The sequence below is a fragment of the Pelobates fuscus genome, chromosome 2, assembly GCF_036172605.1.
Source record: "Pelobates fuscus isolate aPelFus1 chromosome 2, aPelFus1.pri, whole genome shotgun sequence".
Classification (NCBI taxonomy): Eukaryota; Metazoa; Chordata; class Amphibia; order Anura; family Pelobatidae; genus Pelobates; species Pelobates fuscus.
The window spans coordinates 413,207,497-413,224,488 of NC_086318.1; the positions used below are offsets into that span (position 1 = coordinate 413,207,497).

Here is a 16,992-nt window from a genome sequence, read left to right on the forward strand (position 1 = left end):
GACAGCCACCAATGGCAGACTTAGAGCTGCAATGTAAACATAAGTGCAATAGGGACACAGCACACATACAACTTCAATGAGCTGAAGTGGTCTTGGTGCCTACAGTGTCCCTTTAATCTAGCAGTTTAGGCAAATTATAAACTAGATGCTATTGGTCGAAACCATTTAATAAATTCGGAAGAGCTCTATTAACTTAGTAAAATAGGCACTTATGAATGCAGTGTACTAGTACATCAATAATGATTATTTTTCACTTCTATTAATTTTGCAATAAACATCAAATCATATAGCTTGTGTTTTATCCCCAATAATTTTCTAATAAACGTTAAAGATAACATGTCACTTCCAGAGATGTGACAGCTACTCACCCCAGGAAATGCAACTGCGGCACTTACCAGGATAAATAAAGCAGCAAAGGAAGAAAACAAATAAAAAAAAAAAACAGCAGAAAAAAAAAAAAAAAAAAAAAAAACTAGATACTTCTATCCGCAGCATTCAATTGTTCAAAAGACTTTGCTGCCCCAGATGCCTTGCTAATGCCTGCTCTGCCATCAAACTTAAATTCCATAGAAGCGCTTGCACACAGTATTGGCACTGGAAGAGTTCATTTGCATTCTTTGTCTGCTGTTGCAATTGTACGCTGACTATTTATTTAGCATTTTTATTTTTTGAGAGTCTTAACCCCTTAAGGACACATGACATGTGTGACATGTCATGATTCCCTTTTATTACAGAAGTTTGGTCCTTAAGGGGTTAAACACAGAGCTGTTTTTCAAAGAAAGTAGATAGATGTGCCTTTTGACAGCTTTGGAGTTCTTTAGACACCCTTAATTGGGTTCCTTCAGTGTGAACCACTGACGGGTAATGCTTACACAGGCTGTTGCAACGCATGTTCCCCAGTCACTGTAAGATTCCACCGTGATATTTGCCAACGCCGTCCTCAAAAGGGGACACACCAAACCCCACATGTTTTCCACCTGTTCAAAACAACAATTAGTATTTCTTGAATATAAAAATAACTAACAGTAAAACAAAGGACAGTAATGAAAGTGTTCCCACCTATCCCTTGGGTATAGTCACCCTGTAAGGTGCAACACTGACAGGGTAAACTCACAAAAAACTGCATTTTAGTAAATTAAACAAACTGACAATTTGTGGCTAAAATAGCCAAACTATTACTAAAGTAGAGTTAAAGGTTTTTCCAGATCTGCCATTTTATCCTATGATAATGCAATTTTGCTTTAAATCTCTAATATCCAGATTTTAGTGAACAACCCTGAACAGGTTTTCATTCCCGAAGTCAAACGCCCTAATTGGTTTCACTGCGGATACTGAACGTGACATTTTCTGTTCATTAAAGCACTGGTAATAATAATTCCATAACAGTAGATAAATCATACAAACCTTAACAAATTAAGCCAAAACAAAGTTTTTTGGGAATTGACAAGTTTAAAAAAAAAAAAAAAAAAAATAATATTTTTTGCAAAGCTTCACTTGCTCTTCAGCAGATAGGGAAATTAGGGAAGCTGCATTCCAAAACAAAAATAAGAACTAAATACAAACAAGCTGCTATTTGTGCAATAGATTTTTAAATGAGTTTTTATTTGAATTTGAAATTTTCATTATATGCCATTCTGTTTCAACACTGCCTTGTATTTGTATTTTCCTTGTATCTACCATTATTCCAGGTACGACCTATAACTTCCTTTCCACACAAAACATCAGAGTTTAGTGGACGTCAACGTGTTTTAGAATTCCTTTCTGATGCTGAAAATTTTACTGCAGTGAACAAACAACCCGACTCCCCTCTCCCCCACCACCACCAAAAAAAAACAACACACAAACGTTTCACAAACACACAAATGTTACAAAGAGAAATGTGACATTTCCGGTTTAAATGGCCAGTAACATATCAATGTATGGAGAACACAGACACTGGATTAAATCAGAACTCAAGTTACAAAATGGAATGTGGAGAGGAAGAGCACCTTTTCAAATGTCCAATGTTTAGAACCTCGAATTATGCCGGCAATGATTTCAGCCACACATCTCTGGGTGCTCTCATGGGAATCTGCAACCAATCTCTCCAAATGAGGATTCAGTATTGGCAAGAAAGCATCATCGAAGTTCCTGAAGATACCCTAAAAACATATCCAGATAAGTTACTACCTTTTGTCTTAAAGTCAATATTGACACACAATACAGGTGGGGATCGTCCAGTACCGCTGTGTTGAGCCAAGGTTGTTCCCATTAGCTTAACATGATGTAGATACTTCACAGAAGCATATTCTGGAATGTATAAGTTTTACTCTAAAAACAGATGTGACAAGCATAGTACTATTGTAACCGCTAGTACTCCTATTTACCGCTATAACGTCTTAAAACTTAGAATTTAGCAGGGCTAACCATACAGATATCTTAGCTGTTTTATTAGTGGGCCATGTTGCGATTGCAAATAATACAAAAATAAAACATTTTTAGATATTACATATAAAAATATACAAAATAGTGATCCAGATGAATGTAACATGAGAAGTGTGTCTCGCAGAAGAAGGACTTTGCTAACTAATACAAACTCCTTCCTACATACTGGCCAATTACTCGTAGAATCTATTCAGGTTGTATCCCATTATTCTGATCTAAATGATGAATTGCTACGTCAAGGTATATTGATTCTTAAAGACCACCTGATAACGCTTACTGCAGCATTAATATATGACATTTCTACACTAGAAGAAAGTGTGAAAATATCTATGTTCAATCAGAAGATTTCTGATATTCGATCAAATTTACAAAATGGTTTAATTGATACAAGTCTGGTTAACATAACTAAAGTGCTTCAAAAGTTACAATTAACTAAGAATTAGATTGAAGTGTTATTGCAAATTTCACAGACCTTTGTTTATGATATCAGAGAAACAAAACATTTAAACAATGCCATGGTTAGCCAGTGGGAAGTTAAAATCTATTATGAATTAACTCTTCCAGGTGAAATATACACTACGAATTGGAAGCTTGATATTATAGGTCACCTGTTACAAACAGGTGAAACGTTGGCAAAAATAACAATACAACATCCATATCAATATATATCAAAGACATGTGATCAGATATATTATTTGTCTGTTTCTAGATGCCAAGGAAAAAAAAAAAAAAAAAAAAAATGTAATAGGGTAGATTTAATTTGATCGGTCAAGAATTTGAAGGTTATTAAACAATATGCAATGCCTTCTATAGCAGATTAATGGCAAGCACTCATAGGATGCAGTCATTGGTTCCAAATTACCTATGATTTCAGCATAGCTTGAGTGAATGATGTACCATAGAATTCCAGAGATAGGTTTTCTGAAGCGGATTGTTCTAAACCATCTACTTTAGCTAGCTTTGAGATGGCATCTACGTTTTACCCAGTAAAGTCTTAAAGCAAACTTTTGTTCTCTTAAATTTTCGAAACCACTAGCTACAAATCTACAACACTCCCACACACCATTAATACCTATGACCCTTGCCTGTAGTTTACTTCCCATCTCCATTTGTCCAATTCACAAACTGTGCTACCGCAATTCTTATACAAGATCTTGAATAGAAAGTACACACATTAACAGCAAGTCAAACGAGTTCTAAATTTGTATAGACACATTCATCAATTTGATGAGACCCTTTACAGCAGCTGTGTGCATTGAGTGGACATGAGTAGTTTTATTCATGAAAAGCCATGAATTAAATGATGTTGCAATCTACTGGAATACACTCATAAGAACGCTGAGAAATTTCATCCACGTCTTTTAAACCCTTAAGGACACATGACATGTCATGATTCCCTTTTATTCTAGAAATTTGGTCCTTAAGGGGTTAAGCAATGCAAAGACTTGTGACCATTAAGCTACACATCCTAAATAGATATTTTGGACAGGGTCCTCGAGAGTTGCATTAATGACAATTAAAAAGTTTAAAAAAAAAAAAACAACAAAAAACCCACAAACCTTAAAAAGGCAAAATTTGCGAGGATTAAACTTGTCTTTGCCCTTTCGGTCTTCCAATGACAGAAACTTTATCAGCTGGTCAACAAACTTTTCATCAGTAAAATGATCATATATTATTTGTTCTTCCTGTAAAAAAAAGAAAAAAAAAGGGGAAAAAAAAAAAAACATAGGAAACGGGACATAGAAACTATGTGACCATATTTAGTATAATAAAGTGTACACCCAAATCTACAATATCCAGGCACTCAGAAGGCATACCCAAGGCATAGTGGCTTTATGGCTTTATTTCTCAAACGCACAAGGTCTCTGTACAATACTGCTCAGGATTACAGATAACTATTCTCCATCACATTCTTGGCATTTTAAACAGGCTACAAATTGTACACATATTTTAGAATATTGCCAGAAGTAAGGCAATGGATGCTTTATAATGCGTGAGATATGAAGCTGGTTAAGATCACTGTTCTGGGTGCTACCTGACTTTTTATCAAAGTGTACCAATACCTAATCTCTTAATCTGCTGATAATGCATCAATATCCTTTAAACGCACAGAGCTGAACAATGTTTCCTGTAACTTTAAACAGGAGGATGCAGCCAAACACTGAATTACACTGTTATGAGTTTCTCACATAAAAATAACAAATATCCTATAGTACATTCATTGCCTTCCAAAACCAAACACTTTAATCTCATACATCATAACCCATTTACCATCTTACCTCTGACATCTCTTCTCTTGTTCTCCCAAGTTTAGGTTGCTGATCAGCAGAGGCATACACCAGCATGTTTCTAGGGGGAGTAACAGACATCTGATTCATTACAAAGCAAAGACAAACAATAAACACAACAGACAACTCTTTGTAATAATCATACAGTGTTAATACTTCACATTTGGAAACAATGCAAGAAACCAAACTATGCACTTATAATGCCTGGAATCTGGTCAGCCACTAGTGTACTGGGAGACCATGTCAGACCTTGCTGTGAACTACAGCTCCTTACCAAGGCTTTTACAAAGCCACAATGATAATTCGAACTGTAGAACCAATGAGTTGAAGGTGTGATCACTGCATTGGCCAATAAATGTTTGTCATCCTCACAGTAAAAGCTATGCATTGTAGCATTGCAAACCTGGTGTGGATAAACATGAATACATGCATAGGAAGGACAATGCGTTAAAATGATGACATGAGGGCACTCACTGAGGCCACGATGAATATCCCCAATGTGTCTTTTCCACGAAGCAGCACGATTCCCAGGCCACTTTAGTCTTTGGTAGATCTGCACTGTCATAAAGTAACCACTGGTTGTCGGCTCTGTCACCTGCTATGATGCGGTCTGGTTTGCTACATCCACCTTTTGTAAATGAAACAAAAATATATAAATACATACATTTACAAATCTGCTTTTCTCCTATTTTACAAGCATGTATCCTCCATTACTTTAACATGCCTCTAAAGACAAACCTATGTAACTTTCATCTCTGTAGAGATCCTAATCCACTTGTTAAGGTTGATAATGTTTGCTTCTACAAGAATGATCTACAGTAGGCCTCAAACCATTTAGGCACCTGTCTTCCAATGTTCTGTTTAAAAATAGTATCTAATCTCTATATCCTTTCATAATCACGCTCCTTCCTAGTCACATTCTGACTTTGTTTCTAAATCCGAGCAGAATCCAATCAGCCACATCCCCAATTCATTATTTTACACGGCCTAAAAATCCACCGATCCAAAGTTACCTTCACCTCCTTTAGAAATTAACTAATTCATCACCCCTCCCAGCTGAGTCTACTTGTCCTTTATCCATTATTTCTGTACTTTTTACATCCATTTCTGTCAGCATCTGATTCGATCGTATTTCACACTTTTTTTTCCCTGCTACACACTGATATGTTTTGTTTTTTTTATTAAAAGGGACACCAGTACCACTAGAGCTTAATGTAGTGGTTCTGGTATCTATAGCCTGTCCCTGCAGGCTTTTTTTTAATGAATAGAATTAAATGTGAATGATACTCACTAATTGTGTACGGACAAATTGTTTTCTTCTCATGGGGTCTCTTCAATTGCTTTAGAATTCCAGCAACTGTGGAGATTGCCATCTACAAAACCAAAATTAACACAACTAAGTAAAAAGTACAAAATACATTAATCAAGCAGGTAAAAAACACACAAACTTGGGGGGGGGGGGGGGGACATTTCAACACAGACATACATCTTTAAATATGTTGTGCTTTGATTTGTTTAAACATAGGCCATTTATAGTTATCCTCGACAGACTCCATTTTTATTATTTATAAAGTGCCTGCATATTCAGCAGTGTAGTACAATTGGGGTAAATGACAGGAGAATATAAACATACCAATACATAAAGTAAAGAGGGCCAGAGGGCCCGGCCATTAGGATTATGAACCAAAACGAGAATTCAAAGTGGAGACATTCTCCAAGTCCGCTTCTTTCAGCTCTGCTATAGTGGTCTTAAATTTTAAACTCACTTTAGTATATAACTGGACATGTCATATTTTTTCTACCCAGAAGCCTTTGCTTAGCATCATGAACAGGATTTAAAATGTGACCATTAGGACACTGTGTGGACAGATGATCAGTATTCAGCTAGTGCAAGGGGTTCATGGTTAGTGTAGCAAGTTAATGTAATGATGTCACCAGTACGAGATTCTAGAACTGACCTGCATGATGAGATAACAGGCAGAGTACGAATACGAACATACATACAGGGATAGTCACTCAAGGGACACTTGTCAGGAATTCAAAGTGAATTACAAACTTTAGAGCAGAATATCTAAACTGATTGCACAGCTGACTTGGATTCCCCCCCCACCCCCAATTAAACTATTTGTTGTCAAATTTGAAATTCACTTGCAATTTCTGCCAATTTTCACCTTAATAAAAAACTACTCATGAATGAAAACTATTATCAATAAATAGACTGAACTCCAAAGCCTTTAAAATGCACAAACAGTAATCACTGCCTAGATCGGGGTAGTTCACTGTTGTGGGTTCGACTGCCATGATTATTAAAGGACCACTCTGGGCACCCAGACCACTTCAGCTTAATGAAGTGGTCTGGGTGCCAGGTCCTTCTAGGATTAACCCATTTTTTCATAAACATAGCAGTTTCAGAGAAACTGCTATGTTTGTGAATGGGTTAAGCCTTCCCCTATTTCCTCTAGTGGCTGTCTCATTGACAGCCGCTAGAGGCGCTTGCGTGATTCTCACTGTGAAAATCACAGTGAGAGCACGCAAGCGTCCATAGGAAAGCATTATGAATGCTGTCCTATGTGACCGGCTGAATGCGCGCGCAGCTTGTGCCGCGCGTGCGCATTCAGCCGACGGGGAGGAGAAGAGGAGGATCAGAGGAGGAGAGCTCTCCGCCCACCGCTGGAAAAAGGTAAGTTTTTAACACTTTCCCCTTTCCAGAGCCCGGCGGGAGGGGGTCCCTGAGGGTGGGGGCACCCTCAGGGTACTCTAGTGCCAGGAAAACGAGTATGTTTTCCTGGCACTAGAGTGGTCCTTTAAGTTTCCTATGTTCTCTTGGACTTGAAAAAATAAAAATTTATGTAAATTATAATTCCAATTAATGCATTTAGAACTTTGTGGTTCCTCTGGAATATATGTATAGTTACATACACCCGGGTAAGAGTGGACTGTACCTTGCGCACAATGAGGGCATCATGATTCAGACACTGCACTAAGTATCTGATGGCGCGCGCAGGAAGTACATGATCATCTCTCAGCAGCAATGTAAGGAACCCGATGCCTATGTGTTCAAACTTCCAAGGACTGAAATGGGGACAATAGAGATCAATTAATAAACAGACAAATGCTCAAACAGGAGATTTACACTTAACCAAATGCTAAATTACAAAACGTAACACTTATTACAGTTTGAATTATACAACTACTGGGCAGGGAGCTTACAGCATCAGTTTTTGCAAAATACAAAATATCTGAACCCAAGTCGTATACGGTTTAATGCCAGCCATTATACAGTATTATAGTAAAGGCAATTTTTCTAACTACCGATAAGTTAATAAAGTATTGAGAATTTCCCCACCCCTTGTTTAGAAGTTCCTAGAGACCCACATATTCTAACTTCATCCTGCAGAAAGGGATGGGAGAACAGGTGTACGGTTTTCCCCCATCCACCAAATTCTGTGTTAATAAAAGGAACACTTTAAGCACCATGACACTAGAGCGTTCCCTGACCGCCCTCTAAGGTAAGTAATCAGTTTACTAAAAGTTTAACTTCTTACCCGGTGTCCGCTGGGCACTCGCCACTTCTGCCAGTGAGAGCCGGACGCTCCTGCTAATAGCTTCTGTTAACACTTCTGGCAAGGCCAGCTCATTGGCTGAGAGCTCCAACTGATCGCTTTCAGACAATGAGGTAGCAGTGCCCAGTGGACGCCGGGTGAGAAGTCAAACTATTAGCAAATGAGTGGACTACTTACATGGAAAGGGGAGGTGGGGCATGACAGGGCACTCCTGGCAATATAACCAATACAACACACTGCAATGGTTATGGTGTTTGAGTGTTCCTTCATAACAGTCTGACAACACCGCCATCTTGTGGTAGATATCAAAACAACATTTTGCTATAAAAGCTGTGTAAACATTGTATTTTGCACATTGCATGAACATTCATAGTGGGCCTTTTTCTAAAATTCTGAGACAGCGATTGATCAAACATCAATACCTGACATGCACTTAACTTATGAAAGTTTTAAATAGTGCAAAAAGGTGCTACTTGGATAAAGTAAAACATTTAAAACAATGCAGAATTCAAGTCGACTTTAAGATTAAATATAACCTCATATTACAGTCTCAGTTTGTGGGTACTTACAGGTTTCTCTGGTTAACACAATCTAACAGAGTGTTGACCAACCGCTCATATTTCCTGTAAAACAAAACAAATAAAATGAACAATTAAATTACTACCTAAAACGTCTGGAATTCCTAAATAAACACATTTACATCACTACCTTTAAAAATACTTTCCAAATACAAATATATAAATTATATACATAAAAGAGGAAAAATATGTATGTTCATCTATGTAAGTAAACATGTGTATCTGTCAGGGTAGGCCATGTTTCATATGATGCTGGATATTATCACACATTGACCAAGATGCTGCTTCAGCCAAAAGGCTGTTCAAGCTGTATGACGGGACTGTCACATGACTTATGCAGTCTTCATAAAAGGGACACTTTATTATCTACATGATAAAACACATCTAACTGAGCAACAGGAGACCTCTTAGAAGTTATAAATATGCAGTCTGCTATTTACTAGATGGTGCTTGGTAATCGATGCGAGTAACTGTTGTTGCTTTACATTCAGATCTGTGATGGAGAATTTGTCCGTATTTTGTGAGAGTGCTCTTCAAACATAATCTTTCAGGGCACATTTAAATAAACGCCTTGCGATATGCAGATGTAGTACAGCAGTATATTAAAAAATAAATAAAACATTCAATTAGGGAGGATTGTTTAATCGATTTTATTTTATTTCTGAGGTCTCAGTGAAAGTATAAAAACAAAAACACAAATAAAACAAAATAATTGCAAATGTAGGATTTAAACAGTAGGCACGTTTTGCACGTTTCAGGATTACACAGCTAAAATACGATGTTAATGAGGGTTTATAAAAATACCACTTACTGTAAAGATTCTGAATTCTTATCCTCTTGCCTCTTAATGGCTAGACAGACTTCATCAGGAGGAGGCAACTGTGAGTTTGTGGGTAGACCTTTTGATTGCTGTAGGAGAATTCCAACATGTACACAGGACTCTGGTATCTTGAAGAAAAACATTTGTAGAATCATTGTTAACAAGACATCAAAAGGTTATAACAAGATATCAGAAGTGGTTAAACCCAATAAAAGTAGAGGCTTAAAAAGTCAAGGAAGTTGAGCTACAGCAGCAATCCATAAAACATGTCCAAATGTGTCGATAAGCGGCAGCTTTATTCAGCTTTGCTGGAGAATCCAGCAAGGCGACAGCACAGGACCAAGGAAAGTTGTCAAACCATTCTTACACGGTTTGCTTATTAGTCTGGGAGGGAACCAAAGGACTCCTGGCACGATAACCATTACAGAAGGCTACTATAGTTGCTACATTGTTCAGAGTGTTCCTTTAAACACAAATATCCCAAGCAGTTATTGAATGCTTCTAAATGCCATCAAAGACGATATAAAAGCTTACCGAAAAATCCAAGCCAATGGTTTCATATTGTCGATGAATCCTCTCAGCCAGATCATCAAAAAGGCGGACAATGGATGGTTTCTCCAGAGACATTGCTTTGCTGAGACCAGAAGATACAATTGCAGGCCATGCTTGCACAATGCAATCCCAGTCATGAAGGTTTGCTAAGCAAGATGTACCATTATTTCCAAGTAGACAGTACAAGGCACCCTGTTATAAAATATATGCATTATATATTAAGGTCTACGTAGAGTTATTAAGATCATGGAATATAATAAAAAGCTTTTCTAAAAGAATAAAGTATCATTAACACTGTCAGCTTGCAACGGTCTCGTTATCAGGCTCCTTACTTTGAATTGTTGCTGAGTGACGTCAACCCTCTCGGGGCGCAAGTATTCAAGTACGAGAGGAATTATATCTCGGCAGCAGAAACTGTAGGTTCCCAGAGCTGTGAAAAATGCTTGCTGGGCTTTATTTCTCACCTGTACAATACAATCATACAATCATAGGTTACAAACATCTTAAATTAAATAGAAAATAAAACGGATCAAAGCTCAATATAAAAAGAACAATTTCCCGGGTGGGAGAATTCAGAGAAACACTTCGAACGCTAGATGCACATTGATAAGAAGTCAGTTAACCGTCCATGATGTGAAGAGGTTTTCAGGCCTGGTAAGGTATGTCCACCACTGGTATCATCTCAGAAGAAGTGAACAACAAGGCCCACTTTTACAAACCCATCCAATGCAAACACAATCAAGAGGCCAGATCAACTTGTTAATACAAGTAAACCACTATAAAATAAACTAGTGCTCATTCAAGAAGATTTCACGAGGCTGTAGGTTTCAAGCAAGCTTCTCAAAAATATTCTACAGATCATAAACATTTAAAGGAACACTATAGTCACCATGTAAGAAATTGATATACAAAACATTGTATATATTATATCTATATATTGTATGTAACTCTCTGTGCATGTGACTGGTTTCACAAGTTGGGGTAATCTATTTGATAACAGTGTTATAATGATGAAAGCTTTCAGTTGCATTTTACAACACCCAGCTAAAACAGAAGCTTCCATCCCTCCAGCAGTTCTCCTGCCAACCAGTTTTCCATGCATGTTATCAGAAGATCAGAGTAATGAACATCTAGGTGTAACCATGGAAGTGTGTGTTTTCCCAAGCTATCATGTCTCTAAAAGAAGTACAGGCCTGCTCCCAACCTATCCAAAAACCAACCCTAACTGGACACATCTTACACAATGTTACAGTATAGCTGGAGGGAAGAGATCATACGGAAAGACTTGTGTAAAGACAGAACTCTCTGGAAAAAGGACTGGATAAACCACTTTTTTTATGGGAGGGAAAAGGGATTCTGGGACTTGTAGTTAATGACTGAAAGAATCAGTCTTTAAAAGTAAAGCAGCAAGGAGGTTGGGCTCCTCTCCTCTCATTGGGGAGGACAGCGCAGCAAGCAGTGGTGCCATGGTGAACTGAGAGAGACTGTCCCATACTACCCAAGATGAAGGCGCAAGTGGAAAATCTTCATTTAAATGTCTAAGTATTGCCCTTTTACTATGTATCTTTTGGTTTTGGACTGGATGTGGTTATAATGTGTATTGTGTATATCCTTTTTAAATCTGTAACAGTATCCTAAATTAATATTAACATTAACAATACATTTTATTATACACTTGTGTTTGTGTCTTATGTCACTCATTCCCTAAAAGAATATCCTTGTAAGAGGATCATCATTTCTTACAACCAGAACAACTACATCTAATTGGAATTGTTCTGGCGAGTAGAATCATTACATTCAGACATTTTGGCAGTAAACATTTACCTTTTCAGAGAAAATGCAGTGTTTACATTACAGCCTAGGGATAACTACACTGACCACTCCTCAGATGGCTACTAGAGGTGCGTCCTCGGGCAGTGCTGCACAGTGTGACAACCATTAAGTGTCTCCGCCCTCTTCATGGAGACACTGATCTTTCCTCATAGAGATGCATTGGTTCAATCATGAGATGCTGATTGACCAGGGCTGTTTGGCTTGTGCTGGCTCTGCCTTCTTGACAGTATCAACCAATCCCATGCTTTTATATGTAAAATCATTGTGATTGGCTTAGATAAACACTTCTGATGATGTCAGCCAAGCAGGCAAAGCCAGCAGCAGCAGACTGCAAAATAAGTAAGATTTTGCGATATTTAGAGGGGCAAGGGAGGGTAGAGGGTGGTTTTAACACTATAGGGTCAGGAATACATGTTCGTGCTCCATACCCTTATAGTGTTCCTTTACCAACACTTAGAGGGACATTCTGAGCACGGTACCCACTATAGCTTAATGAGGCTAGAAATTAAGCAGGATCCTAACACGGGCAGATCAGGTGTCAGTGAGAGGGAGGTATTACATGTTAAATTCAAAAAATGCTCCAGAACTGCTGAATGCTGCTGGAAAAAGTCTCACTCCGCATCAGACTTTCTCCACTATAAATGTATGCTGCATTCTTACAGCTTGGCTCTTTCCTCTGCAAAAATAAATTACTTCAATATCTTCATAACCACACTCTCCCGCGAACCCACAATGACCATTTTACACTTTTAACGCTCTTCTCTGCCATGTTGCTCCTCCTACCGACTAAACTGTCACAATCTTTGCAACTCACTTCACTGACAAGATCTCTACAATCAGGGAAGAGATCTCATCTCTCTCCTTCCCCTTATAATACTTCCACCAACCTCACCCCTTTTGCTGTTCTATTTTCATTAACACTAGTTACAGCAGAAGAGGTTTCTGATCTGCTCCAGTCCTTCCGCCCCACTTCCTGCTCCCTTGGATTTCATCCACGCTCTGTCTCCTTCTCTTGCTTTGCCTCTCACTAAAATTCTCAATCTCTCTCTCTCTCTCCTCTGGCATATTTCCATTACCCTTCAAACCTGCCACTGTAACCCAGATTCTAAAAAAGCCCAACCACCGCTCTCTCGCTACTGCCTTTTGCATCCCCTTATGTCCAGTCTATCGCCAAATCCTGCCGCTTCCATCTCAAAAACACAGCGCACATGCGCCCCTACTTGGTCCTCTCTCGCCTTGACTACTGCAATCCACTTCTCAGTGGTCTTATGTGCTCCCAACTTGCCCCATTGCAGTCTATAATAAATGCGTCGGCGAGGCTCATCTTCCTGGCTGTCTGCACTTCCCACGCCTCACCCCTCTGTCAGTCCCTGCATTGGCTTTCCGTAAGATATAGGGCTCAATATAAGATTCTGGTTCTTGCTTTCAAATCTCTACATAATGCTACTTCCACCCATCTACCCTTCCTAATACACAAGTATGTCTCGTCTAGGCCCCTACGCTCTGCCGAAGACCTGTGTATCATCCACTGTTCGTACTCCCACCTCTGATGCTTCCATTCATGACTTCTCTAGGGGTGCACCATTCCTGTGGAACTCCCTTCCCTTTTCCATTAGACGCTCACTCAGTCTCCACTCGTTCGAAAAAAAAAATCATTAAAAACTCACTTTTTCACAAAAGCATATCAATTAAACTGTTAATGGCTCCAAAAAAAACCCACACTAAGTCTTCATTGAATACTATTCTACCAATCTACTTCCCTAATGCTTCCCTTACCTTTTGTGTCACTTTACCCCACTACCTCGAGAACTTAAGCTCATTGAACAGGGCCCTCAACCACACGGTTCCTGTACGTCAAACTGGTCTGGTTACAATTAAGTTTGTTAGTCCACCCATTGTGAAGCTCTACGGAATTTGATGGCGCTATATAAATATAATAATAATAATAATAATAATAAATTATGGCTGTAATCCATGCATACTATACAGAATTTCTTTAAGAGACTCACCTGACCATATGAGCTGGTTGACAATCTTAGAAGATCCCTCAGAATGTCCTGGTGAACAAGCTTATATGCACAGCCATCGACAGTCAATGTTCTCAACTATAAAAACACACAATACAATTTCACAAATTACTGTTACACATACTATATAGCTACTACCTTAATGTGAATGACAACCTTTCCTTTAAACAGTCATTTACTTGTGTACGCCTGATTTTTGCAGCCTCAGGAATTTGATTGCCAGCCTAGGGTACATATAGAAACATAGAATGTGACAGCAGATAAGAACCATTCGGCCCATCTAATCTGCCCAATTTTCTAAATACCTTTCATTAGTCCCTGGCCTTATCTTATAGCTAGGATAGCCTTATGCCTATCCCACGCATGCTTAAACTCTTTTACTGTGTTAACCTCTACCACTTCAGCTGGAAGGCTAATCCATGCATCCACTACCCTCTCAGTAAAGTAATACTTCCTGATATTTTTAAACCTTTGTTCCTCTAATTTAAGACTATGTCCTCTTGTTGTGGTAGTTTTTCTTCTTTTAAATATAGTCTCCTCCTTTACTGTGTTGATTCCCTTTATGTATTTAAATGTTTCTATCATATCCCCCCTGCCTAGTCTTTCCTCCAAGCTATACATGTTAAGATCCTTTAACCTTTCCTGGTAAGTTTTATCCTGCAATCCATGAACCAGTTGAGTAGCCCTTCTCTGAACGCTCTCTAAGGTATCAATATCCCTCTGAAGATACGGTCTCCAGTACTGCATACAATACTCCAAGCGAGGTCTCACCAGTGTTCTGTACAATGGCATGAGCACTTCCCTCTTTCTACTGCTAATACCTTTCCCTATACAACCAAGCATTCTGCTAGCATTTCCTGCTGCTTTATTACATTGTCTGCCTACCTTTAAGTAATCTAAAAAAAAAAAAATACCCCTAAACCCCTTTCCTCAGATGCGGAGGTTAGTAGGGTATCATTTTGCACTTATCCACATTACATGTCAGTTGCCACAACTCTGACCATTCTTCTAGTTTACCTAAATCATTTGCCATTTGGCTTATCCCTCCTGGAACATCAACCCTGTTACATATCTTAGTATCATCAGCAAAAAGACATACCTTACCATCAAGACCTTCAGCAATATCACTAATAAAAATATTAAAGAGATCCCTGAGGTACCCCACTGGTGACGACCCCCCCCCCCTCCCTCGCGCCCTCCTCCCGTGGGGCTGAAGGGGATAAAACCTCTTCGGTGCTGGATTCAGGTAAGTGGTTGATGTCCCTTGGGCTCCGCCCACACTCCTCCCCCGCCATCAGCCGGCGGGGGAGACCTAATGCTCATATGAAGGCATTATTCAAAATCGGACGCTGGAAATACGTGAGGACGTCCAGAGTCAGATATTGGACCAAAAGTCAGTTTTGGATTCAGGAAGCGCTCCCAGTGGCTGTGACTTACAGCTGCAATGTAAAGTGGTCTGAAGTAGTCTGGGTGCCTACGGTGTCCCTTTAGCGCAAGTTGAATAACTTAAACTTATGGGATACTACACTCTGGTAGATTCTCCAATGTGCTAAAATAGAATACATATATCATTTCCGGTAAAGTGGCAAACCATCTGATACACAGAAACCTAACCTGTTGTGTGCCAAATTCACTTGTGCTAAAAAAGCGCTTTAAAAAAAATATATATTTAACCCCTTAAGGACACATGACATGTGTGACATGTCAAGATTCCCTTTTATTCCAGACATTTGGTCCTTAAGGGGTTAAGGAGAACGATAAGGTTGCAAACACAGTGTGGAAGAATGGATAGGTTTGACGCCAATGTGTTCTATGAGGGGCTGCATTTGACACATACCTCATGCTGAAGCATGACTCTGTCAATTAGGAGGCCTCGAAGGTGCTGCTTCTTACCGTGGAGCTGAAAGAAAAGACAAGTGGAGAACGTCTGGTGACATTGCACATTACAACAAACTTTTAAAATGATAATTCAGATACAATTTTTACTAGTGTACGAAATGCAGACAATATTAGCATATCATTACTTTGCAAACTAGTAAATAACGAAAACCAGAAAAAAAAAAATACAAAATTCTTGTTTGGTATTATTTTTCCTGCCTTAGCCACTGCAAAATTACTTTCACTTTGTTATAGTGACTGCAGTGTGCGTAGTGCTGACCACTGCCAGAGATTCCTAACAAAACTCACTGGCATTACAGCCATGTTTAGTGTACAATCATGTGGCACCATCAGTTTGTATGCTTGTTTGGGCAGGGCCCACTTCACCTACTATTCAAATGTGTTTTGTTAGAATTTTTTGTTTTACCTCTCGAAATGCAGAATATGTTGGCGCTATATAAATAATGCACTGCACATATCACCAGGTCATGAAAAATGCACCTGACCTCCAAAATGTATGAAACCATTTTAATAACCTTACAAACACATAACGTATTCATTTATTTCTTGCAAATAAAGCTGGCATATCCTGCTTAAAGTGAAATCAGGATTAGGTATGCAGTCCAACACCAAATAAAAGCGCAGCATCCCATAATTCTTAGCAAGCACGCGCCACAAGGAATTGTGGGATGTGAACTGTTCACTTCGAGAGGGCGAGAGTTGAGCAGCTTCACTTTCAAATGTGAAATCCCATCTTGTTTGTGGATTGCACCTTCATGAAATTCGTTCAGAGATTACAAAGTTACACAATACAAGAGAGAAGTTGGAAGTATGACTGCAGCTCACAAGACGTTCTACACACCCGGTTTTCCATGGACTTTTTGACCATTTTAAAACTCTTCCATCGAGCGTCAAACTCATGTTTGTGGGCTCCCTGAAACTGCAGAAGGTCACCGATAATCTGCCAGGGAAGACATGAACCAGAAGAGATTAGACCGAAAAGACAGATTCAAAAATCAAACTAGATCA

General features: G+C 38.9%; 1 protein-coding gene across 1 annotated transcript in view; it reads right to left on the reverse strand.

Annotated features, from left to right (window-relative positions):
• The window catches only part of PSME4 (proteasome activator subunit 4), a 97,988-nt gene that overhangs the window by 21,811 nt on the left and 59,185 nt on the right, over positions 1-16,992 (reverse strand). Inside the window, exons 25-38 of the mRNA XM_063443970.1 lie at positions 16,826-16,924; positions 15,923-15,985; positions 14,068-14,163; positions 10,558-10,689; positions 10,208-10,417; positions 9,665-9,801; positions 8,845-8,898; positions 7,655-7,784; positions 6,004-6,085; positions 5,187-5,340; positions 4,704-4,773; positions 3,984-4,109; positions 1,989-2,141; positions 873-977 (exon numbers count right to left, since the gene is read on the reverse strand). Of these exons, the coding sequence (XP_063300040.1) occupies positions 873-977; positions 1,989-2,141; positions 3,984-4,109; positions 4,704-4,773; positions 5,187-5,340; positions 6,004-6,085; positions 7,655-7,784; positions 8,845-8,898; positions 9,665-9,801; positions 10,208-10,417; positions 10,558-10,689; positions 14,068-14,163; positions 15,923-15,985; positions 16,826-16,924 (1,611 nt within the window). The remainder of the gene's footprint in view (positions 1-872; positions 978-1,988; positions 2,142-3,983; positions 4,110-4,703; positions 4,774-5,186; positions 5,341-6,003; positions 6,086-7,654; positions 7,785-8,844; positions 8,899-9,664; positions 9,802-10,207; positions 10,418-10,557; positions 10,690-14,067; positions 14,164-15,922; positions 15,986-16,825; positions 16,925-16,992) is intronic.